This window comes from Zea mays, chromosome 6 (genome assembly GCF_902167145.1).
Source record: "Zea mays cultivar B73 chromosome 6, Zm-B73-REFERENCE-NAM-5.0, whole genome shotgun sequence".
Taxonomy (NCBI): Eukaryota; Viridiplantae; Streptophyta; class Magnoliopsida; order Poales; family Poaceae; genus Zea; species Zea mays.
The window spans coordinates 142,105,735-142,131,633 of NC_050101.1; the positions used below are offsets into that span (position 1 = coordinate 142,105,735).

The 25,899-nt window shown below is 50.6% G+C and overlaps 1 protein-coding gene across 1 annotated transcript; it reads right to left on the reverse strand.

Moving 5' to 3' along the window:
- Nucleotides 1–363: 363 nt before the first annotated feature.
- Nucleotides 364–3,945, reverse strand: LOC100500990 (mitochondrial 2-oxoglutarate/malate carrier protein). Its single transcript, NM_001397528.1, has 6 exons — nt 3,650–3,945; nt 2,668–2,751; nt 2,201–2,262; nt 1,244–1,605; nt 829–1,043; nt 364–734 (listed from the first exon to the last, which is right to left on the reverse strand). The coding sequence occupies exons 1-6, from the start codon at nt 3,803–3,805 to the stop codon at nt 678–680; spliced, it is 936 nt and encodes a 311-aa protein (NP_001384457.1). The 5' UTR covers nt 3,806–3,945; the 3' UTR covers nt 364–677.
- Nucleotides 3,946–25,899: the final 21,954 nt, after the last annotated feature.

The following is a 25,899-nucleotide window of genomic DNA, read 5'->3' on the forward strand; positions in this document are numbered from 1 at the left end:
AATTACTGAGCCACAAGTCATTCAAGGAAACCTTACAATAATACAGACTCATTCAAGGGAACCTTATAATAATGAGTATATGAATCAATGCAAGATAACCTTAATATAAGCTAAATTTCTAAGTCACAAGTTATTCAAGGGAACCGTACAATAACATAGAGCACGTCTAAGCCACGAGTCATTCAAGGGAACTGTACAATTATAGAGTATTGTCACACTCTGTTACCCTCTCAAATTGGCATCTTGTCACACCGTTACCTTATCAGGTACAATCTCGAGCAGGCCGAGAACATAATCTCACAGTAGATCAATTCCCATCGTTTCCATTACAAAAAAAAAGTCCCAAATGTAATAAGTTTAAAAGAACTGAAGGTAAAAATCTGTATAAAATATGGTCCAATTCCATTCAATGACATAACTAGGCAGTATCCCCCTCTCCTTATGGCTACATCCCAGCCAACAAAAGCATGCCACCCTCCCAACCCCCCAAAAAAATCCCCCAGCAACAATTAATTCGATTATTGCAACACAATAATTGGAAAGCTAAGGTAAAAAATTGTAACAGACTTGTCTCTACCAAAACCAACTACCATGGTGCGAAAGCAGCTGGAATGTTATTACAGAGTCAAGCAGTAATAGCATAGAACTGTCAACCCTGTATCCGTCCGATGGGAATCCTATATGCCGATCTTCTTCTCAAACTTCTGGATCTGATTCAAGAATATCCAGGTCATCTGCATTCAAATTATCAATGGATGGTTACCAGATTGAAAAATAAGGTAAAAGGTGGACTGTCCAGGAGTGTATAGCCAGGTATTCTCTATTTACCATGACATGGGGTGCAATCCTGACGCAGTACACCGGGAAACCAGTGTAGAACTTGAATGGGCCACCGCTCTTGAAGGTCTTCACAGCACAGTCCAAAGACCCTGTGTATGGGTACTTGCCATTCGCATCAGGTTGCATCTTCTGAATCTGTGTCTTCACATAGTCAAAGGGCAAACTGCATGCTGAGGCAAAGAATCCAGAAACAGCGCTGGCTCCTGCAATCAAATTGGACGATTGCATCAGGAAACTGATCAGCAGGCCTAACATGGCTACGTACAGAAATTGACAAAATTAAGCACAATGAGTAGAATCAAAAGGATCCGGGCAATGTCAGTTGCAGAAGCTAAGAAAATAAGCATTTGATTTCAACAACATAGCAGAAATCCTCAAAAGCTTGTAGGCACTAGAATCTTACCAACAACAGTAGAAATTTCTCCTGCGCCAAATTTGTCCCTAAATAGCTCGACACTCTGGTCATAGGAAGCAAGCATACCCATATTGAGTGCCATAGCTCTCACCACAGTTGGACCTGCACCCTTCCAAAGCGCAAGGACTCCCTCATCACCACTGATACGGTAGAGTGCATGGAAAGCATTCTTATAGTTGCGTCGTTGTGCAACTGGCAGGGTCGAATCGGCTTGCATTCTAATGAGTGCCAGATCAGCAGGACTACCAACACAAGCACCAATTGCACCAGCAGTCAGACCAATAAAAGCTTTCTGAAATAGAGGCAATGGCTTCCCTTCATTCTTTTCAACTGCTTTGTTAGTTAGAACCCTGAAAAATGTATCCGAGATATTCTAGTTAAAACTAAATACTAATTATAGATGCAAAAAGATAAAACATTGTCACAAACCAAGGTAAAATAGTTTCAGTATTCATAGCTGATTTTAGATCCGCATGCATGGCTTTGACAAAAGAATTTAATTGGACATGCTACATTTGTTCACATTATATAGTAGTTAAGTAACTCGAAAATCATTTAGTTTACCTAACACAAAAAAAAATATAGGCCCCTTTTGTGAAACAGAATTTTATCTTAACGACATACAAAACTTAAGTAGCATCATTCCTTTATGGAAAACTTCGTACAAATAAATGTGCAGATAGACAAATAAGTATCAAACTCATGGCACTCCAAGGGTAAAGTCATTTGAAGACAGAACAGCTCCTCAAACATTTTTTTGATTGCAACCATATATCTGACAGAGGCTAACAACTAGAAGCTAACAACGCGTAGGTACAATCTCAATGCTACAACAGCCTCCCATTCAAATGGAATGCTAAAACAAGCTGATTCAGAGATCTTTGCACAAGGAAATCAAAAGGTAATGACTGGTCAATTGTCGTAAAACAACACAATATTACAAACCTAAAGGATCCAAGACGAGCAGTCGTGTACGTCGCTTGCCTCAGCAATCCGGCGGACAAACCCTGCCAATGAAAAGCATATGAGAAATTAAGCTATATGTCAATCCAATATACCAATTGATTGCAGATGACATATCAACACAATTACGCAGGCTAAATGTCCTGTAATGTGGAAGATAGAGTAAGAACGCCATACGCTAGATTGCATTTAAGATTTTAAGGTCAACAAATATTTAGTGTTGCAGTATGCAGCACCATGTGCTACATTGAAAATGTACATATTGCATTATATAGAAGGAACAGACAGAATAGGAGTTCACAAGATCAAATACTCAAACTTAACACCTGGTTCAGTTTCTTTGGACTAAAATATGTGAATTGCAATAGCATTGGGTCAGTAACAAAGTTACAAGTATTAGAACTTTGTACAAGGAGAAGTTACAGAGCACCCAGGAAAACAAAACAAACCTTGTAGAAAGAACGGACACCCTCATTTGCAAGCATGTTCCTTGTGACCTGACCAGCAGAGCCCTCACCCAACTGGATCCTCACCTGAAACCAAAACAATAATAAGAATTAATACAAGATGGGCTCCACGTGCAAAGAGCCCTAGAGTATAAAGATCCAAAAAGGCATGACATCAAGACTTTCAACAGTGACATCTATTAAGCCAATTTTCAAGTTGCGACAGAAGTTAAAACATGTGGTTCCCTTTACCTACGACCTAAGGTTCTTTTAGGTTGAAGCATCGACGGTATTATGATAACATATTTACATTTTTCAACGAGTACATTTTCACCAAGAAACTACAATTGTATTTAACATATTTACATTTGCTCAACTCCATTCAAACATAGAGGCAATAAAAAACTAGTATCTTCTTCTAAGAGGAAATCAGAGGGCATCTTAAAAAACAACCACCTACTAGAAATGAAAACCATCAAATGGCTAGCTAACAACCTCCATAGATATCCCGATCTTCGCAAAAGAGAACCAAGGAGCAACGCACAGATGGCCACCTCACATCAATTAAAATCGCGGCACACAAACCGATCCCCATGGAACCAAGTAACTACAGCAAGCGAAATGTGCCATCCTTAACAAACAGATCGCGCGGCCAAGAAAAGGAACAACTTCAGTTCCCAGCAACCCACGCATGCTTGATCCAGTCATGGCAATTCCGACGGATCTAAAGCTAGCCGCACCAAAATACCTAACAGCAAGCTTAGTTCCACTACGCTGACCCCAAGGGCACGCTCGATTCATCAGATCCAACCAAAAAGGGGCAAACTCCGCAGGTAAGCATCTAACCGACTGATTCACGCGGCAAGCAACCCCATTCCCGTAGATCTAAGGCCGCCACGCCCCGATCCCGCCTCACCAGCTCACACACGAGCACTGTGAAGGAAGCCGAGTGGAGGAGTGACAGAGCGGTGCGGTGATACGGTACCTTGACCATGTCGATAGGCTGGATGACGCAGGTCGCGAGCATCCCAGAGGCCCCGCCGTTAACGAAGGGCTTGACCGTCTTCCACACGCCGGTGGCTGCCGCTGCCGCCTGCTGTGGCTGCTGCTGCTGCTGCTGCTGCTGCTTCGCGTCCGCCATCCCAGCTCCGGATAGGGCTGCGCTCTGCTCGGGGCGGGGCGGGGCGGAGGCGAAGCGAACGAGGCGACGAGAGCGAGGGAGATGCAGTAGGAGAGGCGGCGGCCTAGATCGCTGGGTAGGGACGTAACGCGATATAGAAAAAGGAAGAAGAAATGGTTGTTGCGGCCAGGCAAGGTGCGCCGCGGCCTCGTGGGCGACGTCGCGTGTGGGATCGCCGTTTCGGCGTGTGGGCGCGGTGCACGGACGGTGCGGGGTCCAAATGTGGCCGTGGGTAGCCTAGGAGGAGGTGGTGTACGGGACTTGGTCTATGCAGGAGTGCGAATCGGTAGTGCCGGAGTGGGCTCCTAGGACAGATCCAACTTGCGGCTACGGTGGAAGGCGGAGTCGAGTGTGGACCACGGAGGGGGCGCCGCACCGGGGTTCACGTCCGCGCCCGTGTCGCCCTTTACGTCACAACGAAACATTGGGCCTGTTTGTTTCGGTTTCTAGCAGCTTCTGGCCACCAAAAGCTGCTGCGGACTACCAAACGTTCAGCTTTTCAGTCAGCTTCTATAAAATTCGTTGGAGCAAAAATCATCTAAAATCAACATAAACACATAATGGTTGAGTCGGTGTAATAGTAGGAATCCGTCACTTTCTAGATCCTGAGCCCTATGATACTCAGATTCTCCCCACAGCCAGATTCTCCCCACAGCTAGATTTTTAAAAAAGCTGGTCAGAAAAAAGCTGAACCAAACAAGCCTATTGTTTTTTTCCAAGATTATAATATAAATAGCTGAATGCTCGTGTGTTGCAACGAGAATATATAATACCAGTATATTACGATAACTTATATACAAAATGTGTGTTATACCGTTGTGAGAAAATGTTTCATAATCAATTTATGATTCTGTCCATATATAGATTTTGTTATTTATAATCTATCTGTTTCAGCACTATATTGCAACCATCAGTATCATGCAGACTTCGATATATGTCACGATTTGTATGGTCTCATCATTGGAGAGCACGTTCCACACATACCGGAAGAAATTCGCTCGTACATCATTAGTCATCAGACACGTACCATCATACGCTTTTGCTTAAACAAAAAGGCAAGTATGTGTTTGCGAAGAGAATTAAAGACAAGCAGGCACAAAAGCTACCCCAACGGTGGCGAGGATGACGAACTGGTCATTGTTGTCGGTCCTCCTCTGCGTTATCTCTGGCGCCAAGATGACGCCACAGTCCTCGATATAGTAGTCGTCGAACGCGCGCGACATACCGAGTACTGATGACTCTTGGCTGGGCTGTAAAACGAAGTGCACCCCGGGCTCATCAGCAAAGTAGTACCCCTGGTCGTTGCACCACCGGACGCGTTACTCCTCTACATACATCGTGTTCGAGGACACTCATACAACGTCAGCAACGGCCATCGTCTCAGTGCACAAGAATTCATGGCCAGTCAGTAGCGACTTACGTGGCAGGTTGGGCTTCAGGTGGACAATGAGCTAGACGACGTGATGGCGTCGTCGTCGGATGCGGTGCCCAGAACAACCCGAGAGTCGCCGAAGTTGGCGACGACCATGACGTCCCCTGCTTGACGATGGACAGTGCGGAGCAACCGCTCTGCACCGCGTCCAAGCGGCGGCTACGCCGGAGCTTGTCGTACATAGTGGCACATGCGGACACGTAGGACTGTTTCTAGAGGTCGAACTGGCAGTCACCAAGTTTCTTCTTGCCGTCGATGAGCGACCCCAACGCGAGTGTCTCCTGCTAATGGTGTTTGTTCGGGATTTTCAAGTAAGAAACATGGATTCATGTTTGCCGTTGGTTTATAAAAATGACTCACAAGTCAGATCCATGGAAAAATATTACGAAGAATAAATGTCACGCATGCAAAAAAGGAATTTAAGTTGAAAACATTATTCAAACAAAAGAAATTGCATGCAAGGCTCTTCTTTAAATACTACTCCATCCAAAAATATAATTCAAGAATCTCGGTGATACTTATCTACTACTACGCATTGTGCAAGGGTAGCAGGTGGGCTTGGGAAGAGATGTAGTAGATGTGTTTTCTGTTATAGATAAACATAAACACATATGTGGTGTAGTGGTAGCTACTGCTAGCATTTGCTTGAGAGGTAGTGGGTTCGTATCCCCTTAGGGCCATTGTATTTTTTTAATTTTAACTAGGTGTCGGCTGTACGGGGAATGGGAATGGAAATGGGCTTTGCGGGGAGGGGGAATGAGAATGATAGATATAAAATGGTGGCAGAACATGGGAATGGACTGTGCGTGGGGAGGAGGGAATCGGAAAGGCAGAACACGGAATGGGCAGAACAGTGGGAATGGAAATGGGCTTTGCGGGGAGGGGGAATGAGAATGATAGATATAGAATGGTGGGAGAACATGGGAATGGACTGTGCGCGGGGAGGAGGGAATCGGAAAGGCAGAACACGGAATGGGCAGAACAGAGAATGGCAGACTAATATGAAGAATGTAAGGGATAGGCTGCCATCCCGTTCTGCCCTCTCTCGTCTCTCGGTTCTGCCCTCTCTCGTCCGTTATTGTTCCGCCCGCATCAAAAAAATTGCTACCACGGCTCAGGGATCGAACCCTGGATGCCTTGAGCAGAATGCCTAGGCTCCCACCCACTAGCCAACTCGACTCATGTTGGATTACATTCAACCTCAACTACGATATCTAGGTAATGAGGTAATTCATGCTTAGTTTTCATTTGGTGACCCTTGTATGTATAATTTTTTAGCCACCCTGGTATTTTTAACAACAACTTACGCACTTGCAGGTGATAGACTATTGCATAAATTTAATAAAATCTCAAGATCATCTAAAGTGCCGATCTGGAGGTCATGTCCACATAGAAAATGATTTTCAGTTCAACTTTCTAAAGGGAGACAGTGATGTTGAAACTAAAACAGATGAGCTATATCCAATTAAAGACATGTCACAAATATGTAGTGCTGAATGAAGGGTTTTACTTTACCTAGACCATGACACGGTAAATATGAGTTTGAAATTTACACGGTTATTGTTTGCATGTATTTTATTTTTTATGCAATATTTATAATTGTTTTATGGGTGTATCTAATTAAAGACATGTCACAAATATGTAGTGCCTCCTTGTCTCCCTCTCCCCCTGCGGTGACAGCTTCCTCGAGGAGATGAGCGCCCCGCCCCCATGATCGGCCTACCTCCGCCGCCCCCGCGTGCACCACCACCATCGGTTTGGAGAGGCAGTAACGACTCGCCTGAGGCCAACCCCTAGTGGGAGGGCAGTTATGACTCGCCCGAGGCAAAGCCAAAACGGGACAGGCAGCCACGACTCTTTCTAGGCCACTCTCGGGCGGGAGACACAGTCACGACTCGTCCGAGGCCAAGCCTAGGCGGGACAGGCAGTAATGACTAGCCTGAGGTCATCCGCAGGCAGGACAGACAGTCACTACTCACCCGAGGCCAACCCCCGGGTGGGATACACAGTTACGACTCGCCCCAGGCCAACCTCGGTGGGATACACAGTTACAACTCGCCCGAGGCCAAGCCAAGACAGAATAGGCAGTCCGCCCGAGGCAACCCTCGGGTCGGAGAGGCAGTCACGACTCGCTTGAGGCCAAGCCAGGCAGGATAGGCAGCCACGACTAGCCCGAGGCCATCCTCTAGCGAGACAGGTAGTCACGACTCGCCAGAAGCCAACCCCCGATGGGAGACACAGTCACGACTCACCTGAGACCAAGCCCTGGCTAGACAGTCAGTCACGACTCGCCTGAGGACAACCCCGGGTGGGAGTAGTCACGACTCGCCCGTGGCCATCCTCAGGCGGGACAGGTAGTCACGACTCGCCCGAGGCCAACCCTCGGTGGGATACGTAGTCACGAGTCGCTCGAGGCCATTCTCGGGTGGGAGAGGCTGTCAAGAATCGTCCAAGGCTAAGCCCGAGCGGGAGATGCAGTCACGACTCGCCCGAGGCCAACCTCGGGCGGGAGACACAATCATGACTCGTCCGAGGCCAAGCCCAAGCAGGAGACGCAGTAACGACTCGCCTAAGGCCACCTTTAGGCATGAGACACAGTCATGACTCGCTCGAGGACATGCCCAGATGCGACAGGCAGTCACGAGTCGCCCGAGGCCAAGCCTAGGCGAGAGACGCAATCACGAGTTGCCCGAGGCCACTCTCGGGTGGGAGAGGCAGTGACGACTCGCTTGAGGCCAAGCCTACACGGGACAAATAGTCATGACTTGTCCTAGGACACTCTTGGGCAGGAGACACAGACACGACTCACCCGAGGCCATGCCTAGGTGGGACAAGTAGCCACAACTCTCCCGTGGCCACCCTGGGGTAGGACAAGCAGACACGACTACCCGAGGACAACTCCGAGCGGTACTGGCAGTAACGACTCGCCCGAGGCAACCCCGAGCGAGAAATGCAGCAATGATTCGCCCGAGGGCAACCCTGGGTGGGAGAGGTAGTCACGATTCACTCGAGGCCATCCTCGGGTGGGAGAGGCAGTCACGACTCGCCTGAGGCCACCCTCATGCAGGAGGCACAATCATGACTCATCCAAGGCCAAGCCTGAGCGGGACAGGCAGCCACGACCCGCCCGAGGCCATTCTCAGGCGAGACAGGCAGTCACGACTCGCCCGAGGCCAACCCCCAGTGGGAGACGCAGTCACGACTCAACCGAGGCCAAGCCCTGGCTGGACAGTCAGTCACGACTCGCCTGAGGCCACCTTCGGGTGGGACAGGCAGTCATGACTCGTCCGAGGGCAACCCTGGGCAGGAGATGTAGTCACGACTCGCCCGTGGGCATCCTCGGGTGGGATAGGCAGTCACAACTCGCCTGAGGCCATCCATGGGCGGGATAGGCAGTAATGACTCGCCCGAGGCCATCCGCAGACGGGATAGACAGTCACGACTGGCCCGAGGCCAACCTCCGGCAAGACAGGCAGTCACGACTCGCCCGAGGCCATCCTCTGGTGGGATACACAGTCATGACTCGCTCGAGACCACTCTCGGTCGGGAGAGGCTGTCAAGAATCGCCCAAGGCCAAGCCCGGTGGGAGACACAGTCATGACTCGCCCGAGGCCACCCTCGAGCGGGAGACATAATAACGACTCGTCTGAGGCCAATCTCGGGCGGGACAGGCAGTCACAACTCATCCAAGGCCAAGCCCGGGCAGCAGACGCGGTCACAACTCATCCGAGGCTAAGCCCGGGTAGCAAACGCAGTCACGACTCGCCTAAGGCCACTTTGGCAGAACTGTCCGCACCCGGCCTCCTCCACCTCTTCCCGCCTCTCGCTCTAACCGCGCCACGTTCCACATGTCGTGGCCTCCATCCACCTAATGCCCTCCAATCTGCCTCCTGATGCAATTCACGGTCCCACACACCCGACGCCCCGCCCCGAGCCTGCCTCCCAATGTCACCTCCCTCGCATGTCGATCCGAGGTGTGAAATTTGGTTGATAACATCACTAAACAATGATCTATACATACACAAGTGTCACCCTGCTGGTTGATTACCTCACTAAACAATGACATATGCCTGCATAAGTATTACTCGTTGCAACGCACGGGCATATACCTAGTATAATATAATATAGCTTATAGATTATAATCATTTAGTAACCTATGGATTATTATAATCTAGGTATTTAGATTTAGATTATATAATCCAACATATTATGTTTGTTTGTTCCTTAACTTATTTAAGTTTAATTATATAATCTAGGGTAAACAAACAAGGTTTAAACCACAGTTTACAATAACACACTGAATGCCACTGTCGGTACCCTGGATTAGGGGTACCCCTTACTACGGTATAAAGGCACGATGCCTGCGCGGCTACCCTTAACCGCACGGAGAACAACCCCAGGGGTATCTCGTGAGTAGTTAAGGTGGCGTTCTCAGAGACGAAGCTGTCAGGCCCAGAAGGTGCAGGACCCCTATGCGCACAACCCGAACCCCCGAAGTAAAGCAGCCCGGAGCCATTGGATAGGGTTCGGACCCCATCAAGTGGGGTCCGGACCACCCATAACAAGGTCCCGGAGAGGAAGTGTCGTAACCTAGGCATGGGTCCGGTATTGACGCGTGTCCAGGCTCTATCTGGAGCGCCTTCGCTCCCCGCTCGGCCGAAGGTCTAATGCGGCCTCATGGCTGATTGTCCGTGACGTAGGCCAGCAGACGGAGCATGACATACGGGCTCTGAGCTGCGCGGCCTCCGCATTTATTGCAGAGGGGACACGTCGCCTGTCCACCCTTCTGACAGGTGATGTGCCCCCACGACATTTATTGCGTCCTGTCCATTCCGCTGGCAGGCGGCGCCAGGGCCACCCTGCAGACGACGCACCTGTCCAGTCTGTTGCCGAAACAGTACACCCGTGTTGCGCAGTGCACTGCACTCATCCCTTATGCGAGAAGCTTTCCCCTGCACGCCGAGACTATGTAGATCTCGGGTGTCAGGGCGCAAGAAGATTGCTCTAGCAGAAGATATTAGTAGCTACATCCGCTATGTTCCTGGGCCCACATGTCGGGGCTCAGTACTCTTGTACATGTCCCCCTTTAGCTATAAAAGGGGAGGCATGCAACGTTACAACACAGACTCAACTTAGACTCTCAATTCTCAAGCTTCCACAGCAATCCAACATACAGTGGAGTAGGGTGTTACGCTCCGGCGGCCTGAACCACTCTAAACTCTCGCGTGTTCATGTGTTTGATGTCCGCTTAGCAAGACAGGCAAAACGCTTAAGCCCCTTCCTCATCTTAGGATTTAGGGCAGGTGCACTGTGCCACCCGTCCGGAGAAGTTCCCTCTCCGACATTTGGCGAGCCAGGTAGGGGGCTAGGCATTAGGTTTTTGCTGGTTTTCTCGCTCAGCATGATGGTGCAAATCATTGAGCACCGCGCCGAGACATCAACGGATTTCCTAGTGGAGGAAGAAGTTGTTTCCTCCACGCCACAGGTTCCCAATCGCCCAGTGCCAGACACTGCTGCTATGCACGCTGCACGGCAGCATACAGCTGCACAGACATCCCGGACACCGTCGAGGGCGGCTCTGGGAGTGTTGTCAGCAGCCAGGGAGTTGCTGCGACACCCTCCAAGCTCCACGGCCTCACCAGGGGCCATGAAGCAGTGGCGGGACGACGTCTACTGACTGCTCGGCATGGCGCATTCTACCTCGACCAGGTCAAGGTCACGGTCATCCCGGTGCCAACATGAGGCGTCGGCGTCTGTGCGCTCACCCTCAGTAAGGGGTGCATAGACCAACGACCTTCGGGCCAAACTCAACCGCAGGCGCGCGGGAGAGGACGCCCGGATCTCTTTGGAAAGGGCGCACAAGCGCCGCCAAAACATCGAGGGCCACAACCTCGATCAAGACTTCGCTGCGGCAGCATCGCAGACACCAATGGGCACCCGGTCCCAAGTGGGTGTTCCCTTGGCCGGCGTGGGCTGCGCCGCCCTCGCGGATCATCTCCGCGTGGCGTCGTGGCCGCCCAAGTTCCGGCCACATCTGCCGGAAAAGTACGACGGAATGTCAAACCCATCGGAGTTCCTGCAGGTGTACGTCAACGCCATCACGGTAGTAGGTGGAAACACTGTTGTGATGGCGACATATTTTCATGTCGCCTTGTCCGGATCAGCCCGGACTTGGCTCATGAACCTCGCCCCAGGGTCAATCTACTCCTGGGAAGAGCTCTGCGTGCGGTTCGTTGCGAACTTCGTCAGTGCTTACCAGCAACACGGTGTGGAGGCCCACCTCCACACAGTGAGGCAAGAGCCCGGAGAAACTCTTCGGACATTTATCTCCCGCTTCACCAAGGTGTGAGGTACTATACCTCATCTCCAATGCTTCTATCATCACGGCCTTCCGCCAGGGGGTACATGATAAAAAGATGTTGGAGAAGTTGGCCACGCATGACATGGAAATGGTCCCCACTCTCTTTGCTCTGGCCGACAAGTGCGCCAGGGCTGCTGAGGGCCGTGCGTGGCACTCAGCGCCACAGACCGGAGCTGCCCAAGCGGGCGGCTCAGGTGCCGTCACTCAGGACGACAAGAAAAAGAAGAAAAATAATCGCGGCAACGAGAAGCCGCACTCCGCCGCCCTGGCCATGGCAGCTGCGACTGGGGGCCGGGGCGACCACAGCAAACGCCCACGGCCACCGAGGGGTAACGGCGGCACGTGCCCCGTGCACCCCAATGATCGCCACAGCACCGCAGAATGCCGCGAGATCATCGACCTCATGAAACGTGTCAGTGCGCGGCGTGAGCAGTCTTCCGGGGATGGCTCCCCACCTCGTCGCTGAACCGGCAAGGAAAAGGCCAACGATGAAGAGGTGGCCGCGGCTGAATCGGACCTCGGGTATCAATCACCCGAGGGGTCCTGAAGGATGTCTTCACTGGAGACTCCAATTCCGGTGAAGGCAACTAGACAGACCACCAGGGGGCCCCGTGCTACCTGGCCTGCGGGGCCGAAGCCTGCCTTCCCCCCGGAAACCCTTCTGGACTCCCCACGGGTCCAACCTTTTGATGGGTTTGTGTAGGGGCCACTACAACGCGAGCACATGGACTCAAGCGGCAAACTCAGCTGTCAAGTTGCAACCCGAAATGCACATCGTAACCAGGCACCAAAGTACTATGGCCGACGGTTCGTGCATAGTAGGGAACCTAGGGTCGGGACCTAGTCCTACGGCAAAGTACTGAACCAAGAGGGGATCCGTAACCTCTCCCCCAGCAGGGAGGAACCCCTCAAGGCGATGGAAATATGCCAACCCGAGGGATGTCAACTTTGCTATAGCCGAAGAAGTACCCCTTCCTATCTCTATAAGTTCAGTCCATAGAAGCAACTCTGAGGGGTTAAATTTTTCTCATAATTTAATTTCGCATATGCGTACACCAGCCCGGTGAGGTCTGCCCACATAAACCCGGTCTGATGGTTGACACCCATGCATATCAAGTTATAAAGAGGAAATTCACCCCCTCGGACACGTTTCTATGACAACTTTTATCTTCCTGCACCATGGATTTGGCCTACAGTTTTTAGATAATACCTTTTTATCTAACCCACCCGCACGGTTCCCTTCTGTCCTGACATTACGACACCCAAATTGAGCAGCCAGGCTTGCAGTTTAGGACCTCCTTTACGAAAGCAGGGAGGTCCGATAGCCTGGGGGCCAGTTCCGAAGAACGGGAGCTCGTTCCATGAAATAGTCCGGTGCAGTGTAGCCGCTTAGCCTGGTCCCGTACCGTGAGCCTGCACAGCCCACCATTTTGTGACGGGTACCTTAGTATTTGGAACTATAAGTTCTGTGGGTCCGACAACCTGGGGTCCGGCTCAGGAAAACGGGCATTCGTCTCCTGGGGTGGTCCGGAGCCATGTAGCCGCTTAGCCTGGTCCTGTACCGTAAGCCTACACACTCCACCACCCTACACCGTCCGTGCACCGCGTTGAAACTTAAGCCACAGAAACTTGGTTAAGTGTTAGCACAATAATCGCCAAGTGACTAGAGAGGAGTCTCAACAAAAACACAATAACCACAAAGATATCAATCACAGAGATGGCATGGTGGTTATCCCGTGGTTCGGCCAAGACCAACGCTTGCCTACTCCACGTTGTGGCGTCCCAACGGACGAGGGTTGCAATCAACCCCTATCAAGCGGTCCAAAGACCCACTTGAATACCACGGTGTTTTGCTTGCTTTTCTTAATCCCGTTTGCGAGGAATCTCCACAACTTGGAGTCTCTCGCCCTTACACTTGAAGTTCACAAAGAAGCACGAAGTAAGGGAGGGATGAGCAACGCACACAAGACACAAAACCAGAATGTCAACACGCACACAAGTCGCAACAAGAGCTCACAACACAACCCGACGAGTTCACAACTCAACAAGAGCTCTAGATGCTATCACAAAGAAACAAATGCGTGGAATCGAAGTCTTGGTGCTTAGGAATGCTTTGAGTATTCTTGGTGTCCTCCTTCATGCGCCTAGGGGTCCCTTTTATAGCCCCAAGGCAGCTAGGAGCCGTTGAGAACATTCCATGAAGGCTGATCTTGCCTTCTGTCGCCTGGCGCACCGGACAGTCCGGTGCACCACCGGACACTGTCCGGTGCGGTTTTCTTTCCTTCTTTGGCGAAGCCGACCGTTAGCGCATGAGAGCCGTTGGCGCACCGGACACTGTCCGGTGCGCACCGGACACTGTCCGGTGCACACCGGACAGTCCGGTGCCCCCTTCTAGCCATTGGCCCGGCCACGCGTCGCGCCCGAATTACGCGGCCGACCATTGCCTCGGCGACCGTTGGCTCACCGGACACTGTCCGGTGCACACCGGACAGTCCGGTGAATTATAGTCGTACGTCGTTAATTTCTTCCTGAGAGCATCAAGTTCGCCTGAGCCAGCCTGGCGCACCGGACACTGTCCGGTGCACCACCGGACAGTCCGGTGCACCCAGACAGAGCTGGCTTTGGCAGAACAAGGCCATCTCTTCTTCAATTCGATTTTTTCTGTTTCCAGCACTTAGACACAATACATTAGTCTTTAAAACAATGTACTAAGTCTGAGAAACATACCTTTATACTTGATTTGTACTTTGTCCACCATTTGACACTTAGGCACTTGTATTGGACACTAAATCACCGAAACACTTAGAAATGGCCCAAGGGCACATTTCCCTTTCACTAGTATCTAGAGCCGCGACCCAAGGGGTCCGAACACGCAACTTGGCCACCCGGACTAAACCCTGCGAGTCTCGAGCATGTATCAAAGGATGGCTAATATCATACAGGGACCCTATGGGTGTACTACTAACGCTCCCTAGCTGAAGTTGTGTATAGATCCAGATCCCGGCGAGGCTGCCTCCCGAGAGTTGTTGACAACCCTTTCAGATATGCTGGTATCCAACCTCGACATATCAAGCCTGCATCCTAGGTGGGGGGCCAGGTACCAGGGAGGAGTCAACAACATCACACACAATAGGAACAGGCGGTACGCAGATAAGTGCTAACACTGCTTGATAAATAGTACTCAAAAGTACCTTACAAAAAGCAAAAGTATTACATCCGCCCCCAAGCAGAATCCTAGTTCCATCTCTACTCTGCAGATATAAAGTACCCGACGCTAGCAGGGTCGCGCTGGAAGTCCGCGATCACTGCCCTTGCGAAATCCTCCAAGACGGCGTGACAGCGGTGATGGCCGCCTCAATGCGTGCGCCATTGCGAAGAGGTCCTCACCCCCGTCCTCCTACGGGGGGCGTCAACGAGGCCATTAAAGCCAAAGAGTTGGATGCTCGGCAATAGCTGGCGCTGGTGTTCTCGACAGCGGAGGCAACCACCTCTGTAGCGGGTGGCTTACCGGTGATGGCGGTCGCCTCATCGCGCACGAAGAGGTCCTCGCCCCCGTCCTCCCACGGGGGTAAGGACAAGACCATCCAAGGACGCGACCACCACCTCCACGGCGTACGACGTCTTGTACGACCCCCCTAGGCAGCGTCGGAGCAGTGCACCACGGACGCGGCAGACCTGCGCACGGCGCGACCATCGCCCGTGCGGTGGACGAACAGTCGTGCCCCGCTTGACGGTGGCAGGCGGCGCTAGAGGCGGTGCCAAAGCCATCCAAGCCAAGGAGCCAGACACGCGGCAGCTGATGGCGCCCGCAGCCGGCCGGCCCCGCGTACCTGAAGTTCGCCTCCTCCGCAAGGCTGGTGATCATCCTTCTCCTCCAAATGCTGGAGGAAGAAGCGGGTCACCAGCCCATGCGGAAGGCAGGACCCCAACTTGGCTCGCCTTCCACCCCAGCGAGGATGATGAACATCCTTGAAGCTGAGGGCAGGGAGGAGGCCGCAGCCCGGCTCGCTTCTCTCCACCATGAGGCTGGTGGTCATCCTTGTAGATTACCACTAGCGGGAGACTACAGCCAGGCTACATGATGAAAATCCTTGAAGCCGAGCGATGGCAGAAGAGCGCCAACCCCCATGGGGTCGCGCTCCTCCAACAGCAGCAAGAAGAAGACAAGATCGACAGCACCGCCACGCAGGAAACGAAAAGCGCGAGCTCCCCGGCGGTGAGCCCGCTGGGGGGTGGCCCTGACGCGGATCCCTCCAGCGAACACTGGCGTGCCCCATCCAGAGGCACGGAAGGTGGAAGGGCACGGTGAAGGAAAGAAAAACGAGGCATGGCTACTGCTCGAGGGATGAACTCCTTTTTAAAGGCAGATTTCCCCGCTCGTGTCCCAAAGCGTCACGGGCAAGGTCTCCCCCGACGTGCGCCAGGATTCCCATACTATGACATGGGGGCCAGGCCTCACATGTCGTACAAGCTGGCCCAAAGCGTGAAGAAGGCGAATCGTCGCACAGGGAGCGTGCAACCGCCCTGCGGTTACACGCCCTTCCGCCTTCGCCGCAGCCAGCAGTCAAGAAGGCGAACCGCCGCACAAGGAGCGTGCAACCGTCCTGCGGTTATTCGCCCTTCCATCTTCACCGCAACTAGCAGTCAAGGAGGCCAACCGCCGCACAAGGAGCATGCAATCGCCCCGCGGTTGCGCCCCCCCTCAGCTTCACTGCAACCGGTGGTCCAACCTCTGGCATGGGGGCCCGGGCCCACATGTCATACATCCGGCGCGCCGGTTCCTGGGTGCAGGAAAGTCGCACCGCCGCTCGCGCCAATACCACGCCTTCTCGAGACCGTCGTAGAAGGCTAAGGAGATAAATTTTCAAAACCAATGCAGCGACTCGAGGCACCCCGGGCATGGCCCAACAAAGACATTAAGTACGGAGGTCACGGGCTAGTCAGCCGCGGGGGCAGGCGTGGCAGTCGGTGTGACCATAGGCGGGCCGGCAGTAACTGCATCAACGGGTGCGTAGGAGAAGCGAGTCGATCGCTAGTCAAACTCTGGCCCCACCTGCAGGCTCGCATCCTCCCCTGAGACGGGCCCAGGGGCCACTGTCGGTACCCTGGATTAGGGGTACCCCTTACTACGGTATAAAGGCACGATGTCTGCGCGGCTACCCTTAACCGCGTGGAGAACAGCCCCAGGGGTATCTCGTGAGCAGTTAAGGTGGCGTTCTCGGAGATGATGCCGTCAGGCCCAGAAGGTGCAGGACCCCTATGCGCACAACCTGGACCCCCAAAGTAAAGCAGCTCGGAGCCATTAGATAGGGTTCGGACCCCATCAAGTGGCTCCGGACCACCCATAACAAGGTCACGGGAGAGGAAGTGTCGTAACCTAGGCATGGGTCCGGTATTGACGCGTGTCCAGGCTCTATCCGGAGCGCCTCCGCTCCCCGCTCGGCCGAAGGTTTAATGCGGCCTCATGGCTGATTGTCCGTGACGTAGGCCAGCGGGCGGAGCATGACATAAGGGCTCTGAGCCGCGCGGCCTCCGCATTTATTGCGGAGGGGACACGCCGCCTGTCCACCCTTCTGACAGGTGATGTGCCCCCACGACATTTATTGCGTCGTGTCCATTCTGCTGGCAGGCGGCGCCAGGGCCACCTTGCAGACGGCGCACCTATCCAGTCTGTTGCCGAAACAGTACGCCCGTGATGCGCGGTGCATGAAAGGGAAATAGGCTTACACCTTTTCCTAAATTGATTTTGGTGGTTGAATTGCCCAACACAAATAATTGGACTAACTAGTTTGCTCTAGTCTATAAGTTTTACAGGTGCCAAAGGTTCACAACAAGCCAATAAAAATATCAAAGATGGGTTCAAATAAAGAGAGCTAAAGATATCCCAAAAGGCACCCTGGTCTGGCGCACCGGACAGTGTCTGGTGCACCACCAGACAGTGTTCAGTGCACCAGGGCACTCGACGCTGAACTCGCTACCTTCGGGAAAATGGGAGGCCGCTCCGCTATAATTCACCGGACTTTCCGGTGTGCCATCGGAGCAACAGCTACTTCACGTGCAACGGTCGACTGCAATGCATTTAATGCGCACTTGCGCGTGCAGAGGACAGAGCACGCGCAGAAGGCGCACCGGACAGTCTACAGGACCTATCCGGTGCACCACCGGACATCCCAGAGGTCCCACCTGTCAGGGCTCCAACGGTCAGAACCCAACGGCCGGCTGACGTGGATGGCGCACCGGACAGTGTCCGGTGGCGCACCAGACTATCCGGTGCGCCATGCGACAGCAGCCTTCCAACGGCCACTTTTGGTGGTTGGGGCTATAAATACCCCAACCATCCCACATTCAATGGCATCCAAGTTTTCCAACTTCCACACCTTACAAGAGCTATAGCATTCAATTCTAGACACAACCAAAGAGATTAAATCCTCTCCTAAGTCCGGAATCACTCCAAATCAAATAGTGACTAGAGAGAGCGACATTTGTGTTCATTTGAGCTCTTGCGCTTGGATTGCTTCTTTTCTTTCTCATTCTTTCTTGTGATCAAACTCAATTGTAACCGAGGCAAGAGACACCAATTGTGTGGTGGTCCTTGCGAGAACTTTGTGTTCCGTTTGATTGAGAAGAGAAGCTCACTCGGTCTAAGTGACCGTTTGAGAGAGGGAAAGGGTTGAAAGAGACCCGGTCTTTGTGACCACCTCAACGGGGAGTAGGTTTGCAAGAACCGAACCTCGGTAAAACAAATCATCGTGTCTCACTCTTTATTTGCCCACTTGCTTTCCGCCCTCTCTCTCGGACTCGTTCATATTTCTAACGCTAACTCGGCTTGTAGTTGTGCTTAAGTTTATAAAATTCACATTCGCCCTATTCACCCCCATCTAGGCTACTTTCAATTGGTATCAGAGCCCGGTGCTTCATTAGAGCTTAACCGCTCGAAGTGATATCGGGAGCATCCGCCAAGAGGGATCTCGGGACCGGCGACAAGTCCGCAAGCTCGGGAAGAATACACTCAAGGGAGTCCGCCCACAAGCACAAGGAGGAATCCTCTTCGTCCATCAAGTCCCATCGGATGGGTGACAAGAAGAAGAAGATGAAGAAGGTGGTCTACTACGAGACCGACTCTTCGTCACCCTCCACCTCCGGCTCGGAATCGGCCTCCACTACTTCAAAGCGCCATGAGCGCAAGAAGTATAGTAAGATGCCCCTTCGCTATCCTCGCATTTCTAGGCGCACTCCATTACTTTCCGTTCCATTAGGCAAACCACCTATGTTTGAAGGTGAAGATTATTCTATGTGGAGTGATAAAATGAGGCATCACATAACCTCACTCCACAAAAGCATATGGGACATTGTTGAGTATGGAGTGCAGGTACCAAAGAAGGGAGACAAGGATTATGACTCGGAGGAGGTCGAACAAATCCATCACTTCAACTCCCAAGCCACAACTATACTCCTCGCCTCTCTAAGTCGAGAGGAGTATAATAAAGTACAAGGGTTGAAGAGCGCAAAGGAAATTTGGGACGTGCTCAAGACCGCGCACGAAGGAGACGAGGTGACCAAGATCACCAAGCGGGAGACGATCGAGGGGGAGCTCGGTCGGTTCCGGCTTCACAAAGGGGAGGAGCCACAAGAAATGTACAACAGGCTCAAGACTTTGGTAAACCAAGTGCGCAAACTCGGGAGCAAAAAATGGGATGACCATGAAATGATTAAGGTTATTCTTAGATCACTCGTTTTTCTTAACCCTACACAAGTTCAATTAATTCGTGGTGATCCTAGATATACACTAATGTCTCCCGAGGAAGTAATAGGAAACTTTGTGAGCTTTGAGTTGATGATCAAAGGCTCAAAGAAAATTATCGAGCACGATGGCCCCTCCACGTCCGAAGCACAACCGGTCGCATTCAAGGCGACGGAGGAGAAGAAGGCGGAATCTACATCAAGTCGACTACCCATCGACGCCTCCAAGCTCGACAACGAGGAAATGGCGCTCATCATCAAGAGCTTTCGCCAAATCCTCAAGCAAAGGAGGGGGAAGGATTACAAGCCCCGCTCCAAGAAAGTTTGCTACAAGTGTGGTAAGCCCGGTCATTTTATTGCAAAATGTCCACTATCTAGTGACAGTGACAGGGGCGACGACAAGAAGGGAAAGAGGAGAGAAAAGAAGAGGTACCACAAGAAGAGGGGCGACGATGCCCATGTGTGCCGCGAATGGGACTCCGACGAGAGCTACAGCGACTCCTTCTCCGACGAGGACGCCGCCAACATCGCCGTCACCAAAGGGCTCCTCTTCCCAAACGTCGGCCACAAGTGCCTCACGGCAAAGAACGGCAAAAGGAAGAAGGTAAAATCAAAATCCTCCACTAAATATGCGTCCTCTAGTGATGAAGATCATTCTAGTGATGAGGAAGATAATTTGCGCATCCTTTTTGCCAACCTAAACATGCAACAAAAAGAAAAATTAAATGAATTAATTAGTGCTATTCATGAGAAGGATGAACTCTTGGACACCTAAGAGGACTTCCTAATTAAGGAAAATAAGAAGCATGTTAAGGTTAAAAATGCTTACGCTCTAGAAGTAGAAAAATGTGAAAAACTATCTAGTGAGCTAAGCACTTGCCATGATACTATTGTCAACCTTAGAAATGAGAATGCTAAATTAATTGCTAAGGTTGATTCAAATGTTTGTAATGATTCGATTCCCAATCTTAGTGATGATAATGCTAATTTGCTTGCTAAGATTGAAAAGTTGTGTTGGGGACTTGTTCTCAAATGCTATGAATCAAGAACAAGGCAACATAAAATGTTAAATATCAAAAGCCCTTCGTCCTTCAAATCATTATTTCCCTTCGGATATAATGAATTTAGGACGAAGGTCATGAAGGACGTACCTTTATGATCATGATAAAAAAATGGAGAACATTCAAACAAAATACAGAAAGTAACATAATTTCTGTAAACATTATTATTAATCTATTTCTATTTGTATTACTTGTGTAAACAAAGATAAATTACAAATGTACCTTCGGCTTGAAGGAAAGAAAATACAGGCGTGGCGCAAAAGTGAATGCCAAGTCAGCGTGCACAGTACGGGAATACTGTTCACCTATTTATAGGCACGGGTCGCAGCCCATGCAAGATTACATTAATGCCCTTTACATTTATCAATAACTCTATAGTAATTCTTCGAGGTCTAATCTGGTTTTTCATCTTTAAGTCGGTTTCCCTTTCTGCCGTTATGCCGAAGCTCTTCTGCGCATAGCTTCGTGATCGTCTTATCCTTCGTCGTGATTGCCGGCTCAGTTAAGCTTCGTCTTAACCATGCCTTTGTATACTCGCAACTTGACTTCGAAGGTACCTGTTCACATATTTCTTTTGGAGAACATACACTACACCAAAATCATACACTTCCTACGGTTTTTTAACTTCCTACAGCTTTTATAACAAACCGTAGGAAATAAATAACTTCCGAGAGGCAACTGGTACCTCTAGGAAATAAACATAACTTCCTACGGTATTTTATAAAAACTGTCGGAAGTTAAAAAACCGTAGGAAGTTATCTAACTTCCTACGGACTCCTCTAGGAAGTAAGGTTTCATCTGCTGACTAGCCAAACGAATAGCTAACTTCCTACGGCTGGCTCTAGGAAGTTAGCTGCCCAGTTAACTTCCTACGGCCTCCTCTAGGAAGTTAGGTTTCATCTGTTGACCAGCCAAACGAATAGCTAACTTCCTACGGCTGGCTCTAGGAAGTTAGCTGCCCAGTTAACTTCCTACGGCCTCCTCTAGGAAGTTAGGTTTCAGCCGTTGACCAGTCAAACGAAAATCTAACTTCCTACGGCCTCCTCTAGGAAGTTAGGTTTCAGCTGTTGAGCAGTCAAACAAATAGGTAACTTCCCACGGCTGGCTCTAGAAAGTTAGCTGGGCCTACGGCCTCCTCTAGGAAGTTAGGTTCAGCTGTTGACCGGTCAAACGAAAATCTAACTTCCTGCGACCGGCTGTAGGAAGTTACTTAACTTCCTAGTGTCAAAGTACAAACTCTAGGAAGTTACGTAACTTCCTACGACTTGACTCTAGGAAGTTATGTTTTTTATTTTTAACCTCCCTCAACCTTATCTCTTCTCTCTCTTCTCTCACCTTTCTCAACGTCCCTGTCTCCACGCGCGCCGGCCGCCTCTTCCACGCCTGGCCGGCCCCACCGAGCCCTCGGCCCCGGCCGCCCCTAGGAAGTTATGTTTTTTATTTTTAACCTCCCTCAACCTTATCTCTTCTCTCTCTTCTCTCACCTTTCTCGACGTCCCTGTCTCCACGCGCGCCGGCCGCCTCTCCCACGCCCGGCCGGCCCCACCGAGCCCTCGGCCCCGGCCGCCCCTCCGCCCCCGCTTGTGACACTATAAAAATTATTAAATAAAAATAATGCAGTTAGTTTATTAATGATATTTATGGTAATAAATTTTTCATTGAAGTGTTTATTATTTATTTCATTTGAAATAATTTTTGATTGCGCATGATTGATTTTCGAATATTTAATAGCATTTCGTCTTAAATGAAAATCCTAGTAAACAATATATAAAATAATATTAGTCCAAAAATAAACTTTTTATTTATAAATAATTTAGGTTTAATTATTATAATTTTTAGAGTTATTTAAAAATGTATTTCGAATTTAGAAAAGGGAACAAAAAAAGAAAAAAGAAGAAAGAAACGCAAAACCTAACCTAGCCGGCCCACCAGGCCCAACATCCCCAGCTCGCCCCTCCCTCTGGCCGCCGCTCCCTGGCTGCCCTAGCCGCCACCCTGCTCTCTCCCACCCTCTCTCCTGCTCTTCCCAAGCGCCGCCAGAGCTCTCTCCTCTCCCACTCGCCCCTGCCTCTCTGCTCCACGCAAGCCGCCCGAAGCCGCCAGGGACGCCGCGCCCGGTGATCCGACCGACGCCCACCAGCGCCCAGCCCCGACCCGAGCACGCGCCCGCGTCCGAGCCCCTCCCCGACGCGACCCCGGTCGCCTCTGCAGCCTGCGCACGTGCCACTACCGTGGAGCGACCGCTCGTCTGCCCCGAACGCCTCTGCACGCCTAGCACCGACGCCGCGCCCGAGTCTCGCGCCGCGCCAGAGCCCGTGCCCAGCCGCACCGATCGTCCCCTCGGGTTCATACGAGCGAGCGAGCGGCTTGCTTGGCATCTCTGATCTGATCTCGTCTCGTCTCACCACCGCCTCACCTCTCCGACCCGCTGCTGCCTGCGCTTGTGAAGCTGCGGCGTCGCTATCGGCGTTAATAGGGCACATGGACCGGTGGCCTCCGTACCGGGAGAGAGGTCACGTCAAGGCGACCCGGCGGAAGAAGAGACGGCTCGCGCTAGCTCGGGTGCTGTGCCGATCCGTCGTCCACCGCCAGCGCGCGCTCGCCACCGCACCCAGCACCAGCATAAGAGAAGTCTGGTGGCGTCGACGGCGGCGGCGGCCGGCTTGCCATAGTCCAATCCTTGGACCGGTCAAAAAGCAGTTGAAGGCGCGAGCGAGCAAGCTAGCGCGCCCTTCATCGCTACGCCTACGTGCCCTTCGTCGCTACGCCTACGCGTGATCGAGCGGGGCATTGCTGTAAGTTCCTTTCTGGATTTTGTTTGCCGCTCCTTGCATGCTTTGCTTCCATAAATGCTTCAGTATGTCATACTCGACCCACGTATTCCTGCTAGCTTTAATTTGGTAGTTCTCGATCTGCCGGCCATTCGTTCTCTCTTGCTGGCTGCTGCTGCGTGGATTTTGGCTCCAGCCTGTATGTAGGTGGTTCGGAATAATGCATGCATCGACGTTCGTATCCGTTGTATCTCGAGCGAGACGACCGACGATACATGCATTTTCTGCGTGTGTCCTGATCAAGCAACGATATATACCTGCAAGATGCTGAAACGTACGGGTTCATTGCGACATACAAAGAATCGATCATATTATCATATATGATAGGATAAACCGTTATCGTGGAGCGACCGCGCGTCTGCCCCGACCGCCCCTGCGCGCCTAGCGCCGACGCCGCACCTGAGTCCCGCGCCGCGCCGGAGCCCGTTCCCTCGGCGTTACGGCTGCAACTCGACCGTTTCCTCTCCCTCCCCTATTACTCCCTCTCTCTCTCTCTCTCCATTAACGCCATAGAATGAAACTGACGCTTTTGATGGTCGCTTGAAGACGCTGGCCACCCATTCCCTCTCTCCTCGGCGCCCCTCTCTCTTCCTCTCCATCCCCTATAAAATCTGTGTTCGCGTCACTCCATTTGCCCCCCTGCTTGCTCTCCATCCCCTATAAATAAATGAATTCTTCTGTTGTTTGCTAAGTAAGTTCATAAGAAATATTAGTGTCAGCAATAATTTAAATATTTTCATAATTTAATTTAAATTATGGTTATTATAATTGCTTTATATGTAGTTTTCTCAACAAATATAGATTTAGTGTTTTCCTAATAGAATGATAATTATTTCGTTTGGCAAAATGAATGGTAAGTACAATTTAAGCCATTTTCGTTGATTATAGTTGATTTGCTGTAATTTCTGGTTATAGTGTTTGTCAAATGTACATACAGGAAGCTAGCACTGGTGTAGTGCCCAGTGATGTTCAAATATACCTTAGGGGTATAGAGGACCAGATCCTACAAATCCAGATGTGTTGTGCAGCCAAAAGGCAATAGATCGTGTGGTGAGTGTTTGGAAATGTTTGGTAGGTTCTGTTTATATGGATTTTTGTATGTAAGATTGCATTGTTCTTTTGTATGAGGCTGCATATGGCGAGGCGATGTCTAGTCAGCACGGACCAGACTATGACTGGAGGACCTCACCTATTGATCCTCAGGCTATGTATGCAAGTGGTGGAAAAGCTCATGGAAGGTGAGGACTCTACATATCTTATATTGTTTCATTGGTTGAGTGCAATACATGTATTCTTAATCTGTCGTGATGTTACTTGTTTTGTAGGTACACAATGTTTGCTAATGTCATCGACTCGAGCCAGGTGACAGTTCAGCGTGGAGGTTCATCGAGGTCTACTGCTCGTAGCTCTCGTCGCTCCACTCAAGATCCAGCTGAAGTGGAGCAACTGCGAGAAGAACTTATTAGTACTGGATGATGAGATGTGTCTTATTATGACTATGGATGAGACTTTTGTGATGTAATTGATGAAACTATGGATTTAAATATTGTTATGTGATTGTGTGTGAGATGTTTTTTGTGAAAATATGTTGTGCTATATAGCTGTTGATATATTTGTTATCTTGTGGAATATGGTGTATAATATAAACAGCATTTGTAATGCTGGTCAAATTAACTTCCTAGAGGCTTATTAACTTCCTAGGGGCTACAGTCAGCCGTAGGAAGTTAGCTGGCTAACTTCCTAGGGGCTATAGTAAGTCGTAGGAAGTTAGCCAGCTAACTTTCTAGAGGCTACAGAAAGCTGTAGGAAGTTAGCCAGCTAACTTCCTAGGGGCTACAGTAAGCCGTAGGAAGTTACTCGTAGGAAGTTAGTCAGCTAACGGCGCTGATGGCGTGAAGCTACTAACTTTCGAGAATCTACTAACTTCCGAGAGGTTTCTTAAGCCGTAGGAAGTTAGCTACCTTCCTAGAGCCCTCTAGGAAGTTAAGCTAACTTCCGACAAAAAATTTTCGAGAGTCAAACTTCCGACGGGATGCCTTAACTTCCGAGGGTTTCGCTAACTTCCTAGAGTTTAGGCCTAACTTCCTAGGGTTTAGGCTCTAGGAAGTTTACTATTTTGGTGTAGTGATAGTCAATTACGTTTTTGAGGACCTTCGGAAGCCGAAGGCCCCCAACAGTAGCCCCTCGCAATATTAATTTGCTGTAAAGATAAATTTATATTGCAAAATGGACGAAGGCTATGAGCCGAAGGTCCGAAAAAACACCTTCCTTTTGCTAGAATAGCAACAGTCATGGACAAGCGGGACCCTCCAGTTTCCGACATAATGGGTGTATAAATAGGGGCTCGCCACAATTTATTTGGCACGCTCTCTTGCCATCTGTTTTGCCTGCTCAAACAGCTTTCTGCCCACAAATATTTGGTTGCCTCCCTAGTTTTAAGCTTCGGAAGCGAGAGGCAGGAATTCCGAAGGGATGTCTGAGGAGAAGAAGGTTGCTGCCGAAATGAAGCTGAGCCTTTCTGAGGAGAAAAATCTGGGCTTCATTGAATCAATAGCAAAAACAAATACAGAGAAAATTACTAGGGAGATTTTGGAAGGCTTATCTGAAGATACTGGTGAAAGTGATAGTTA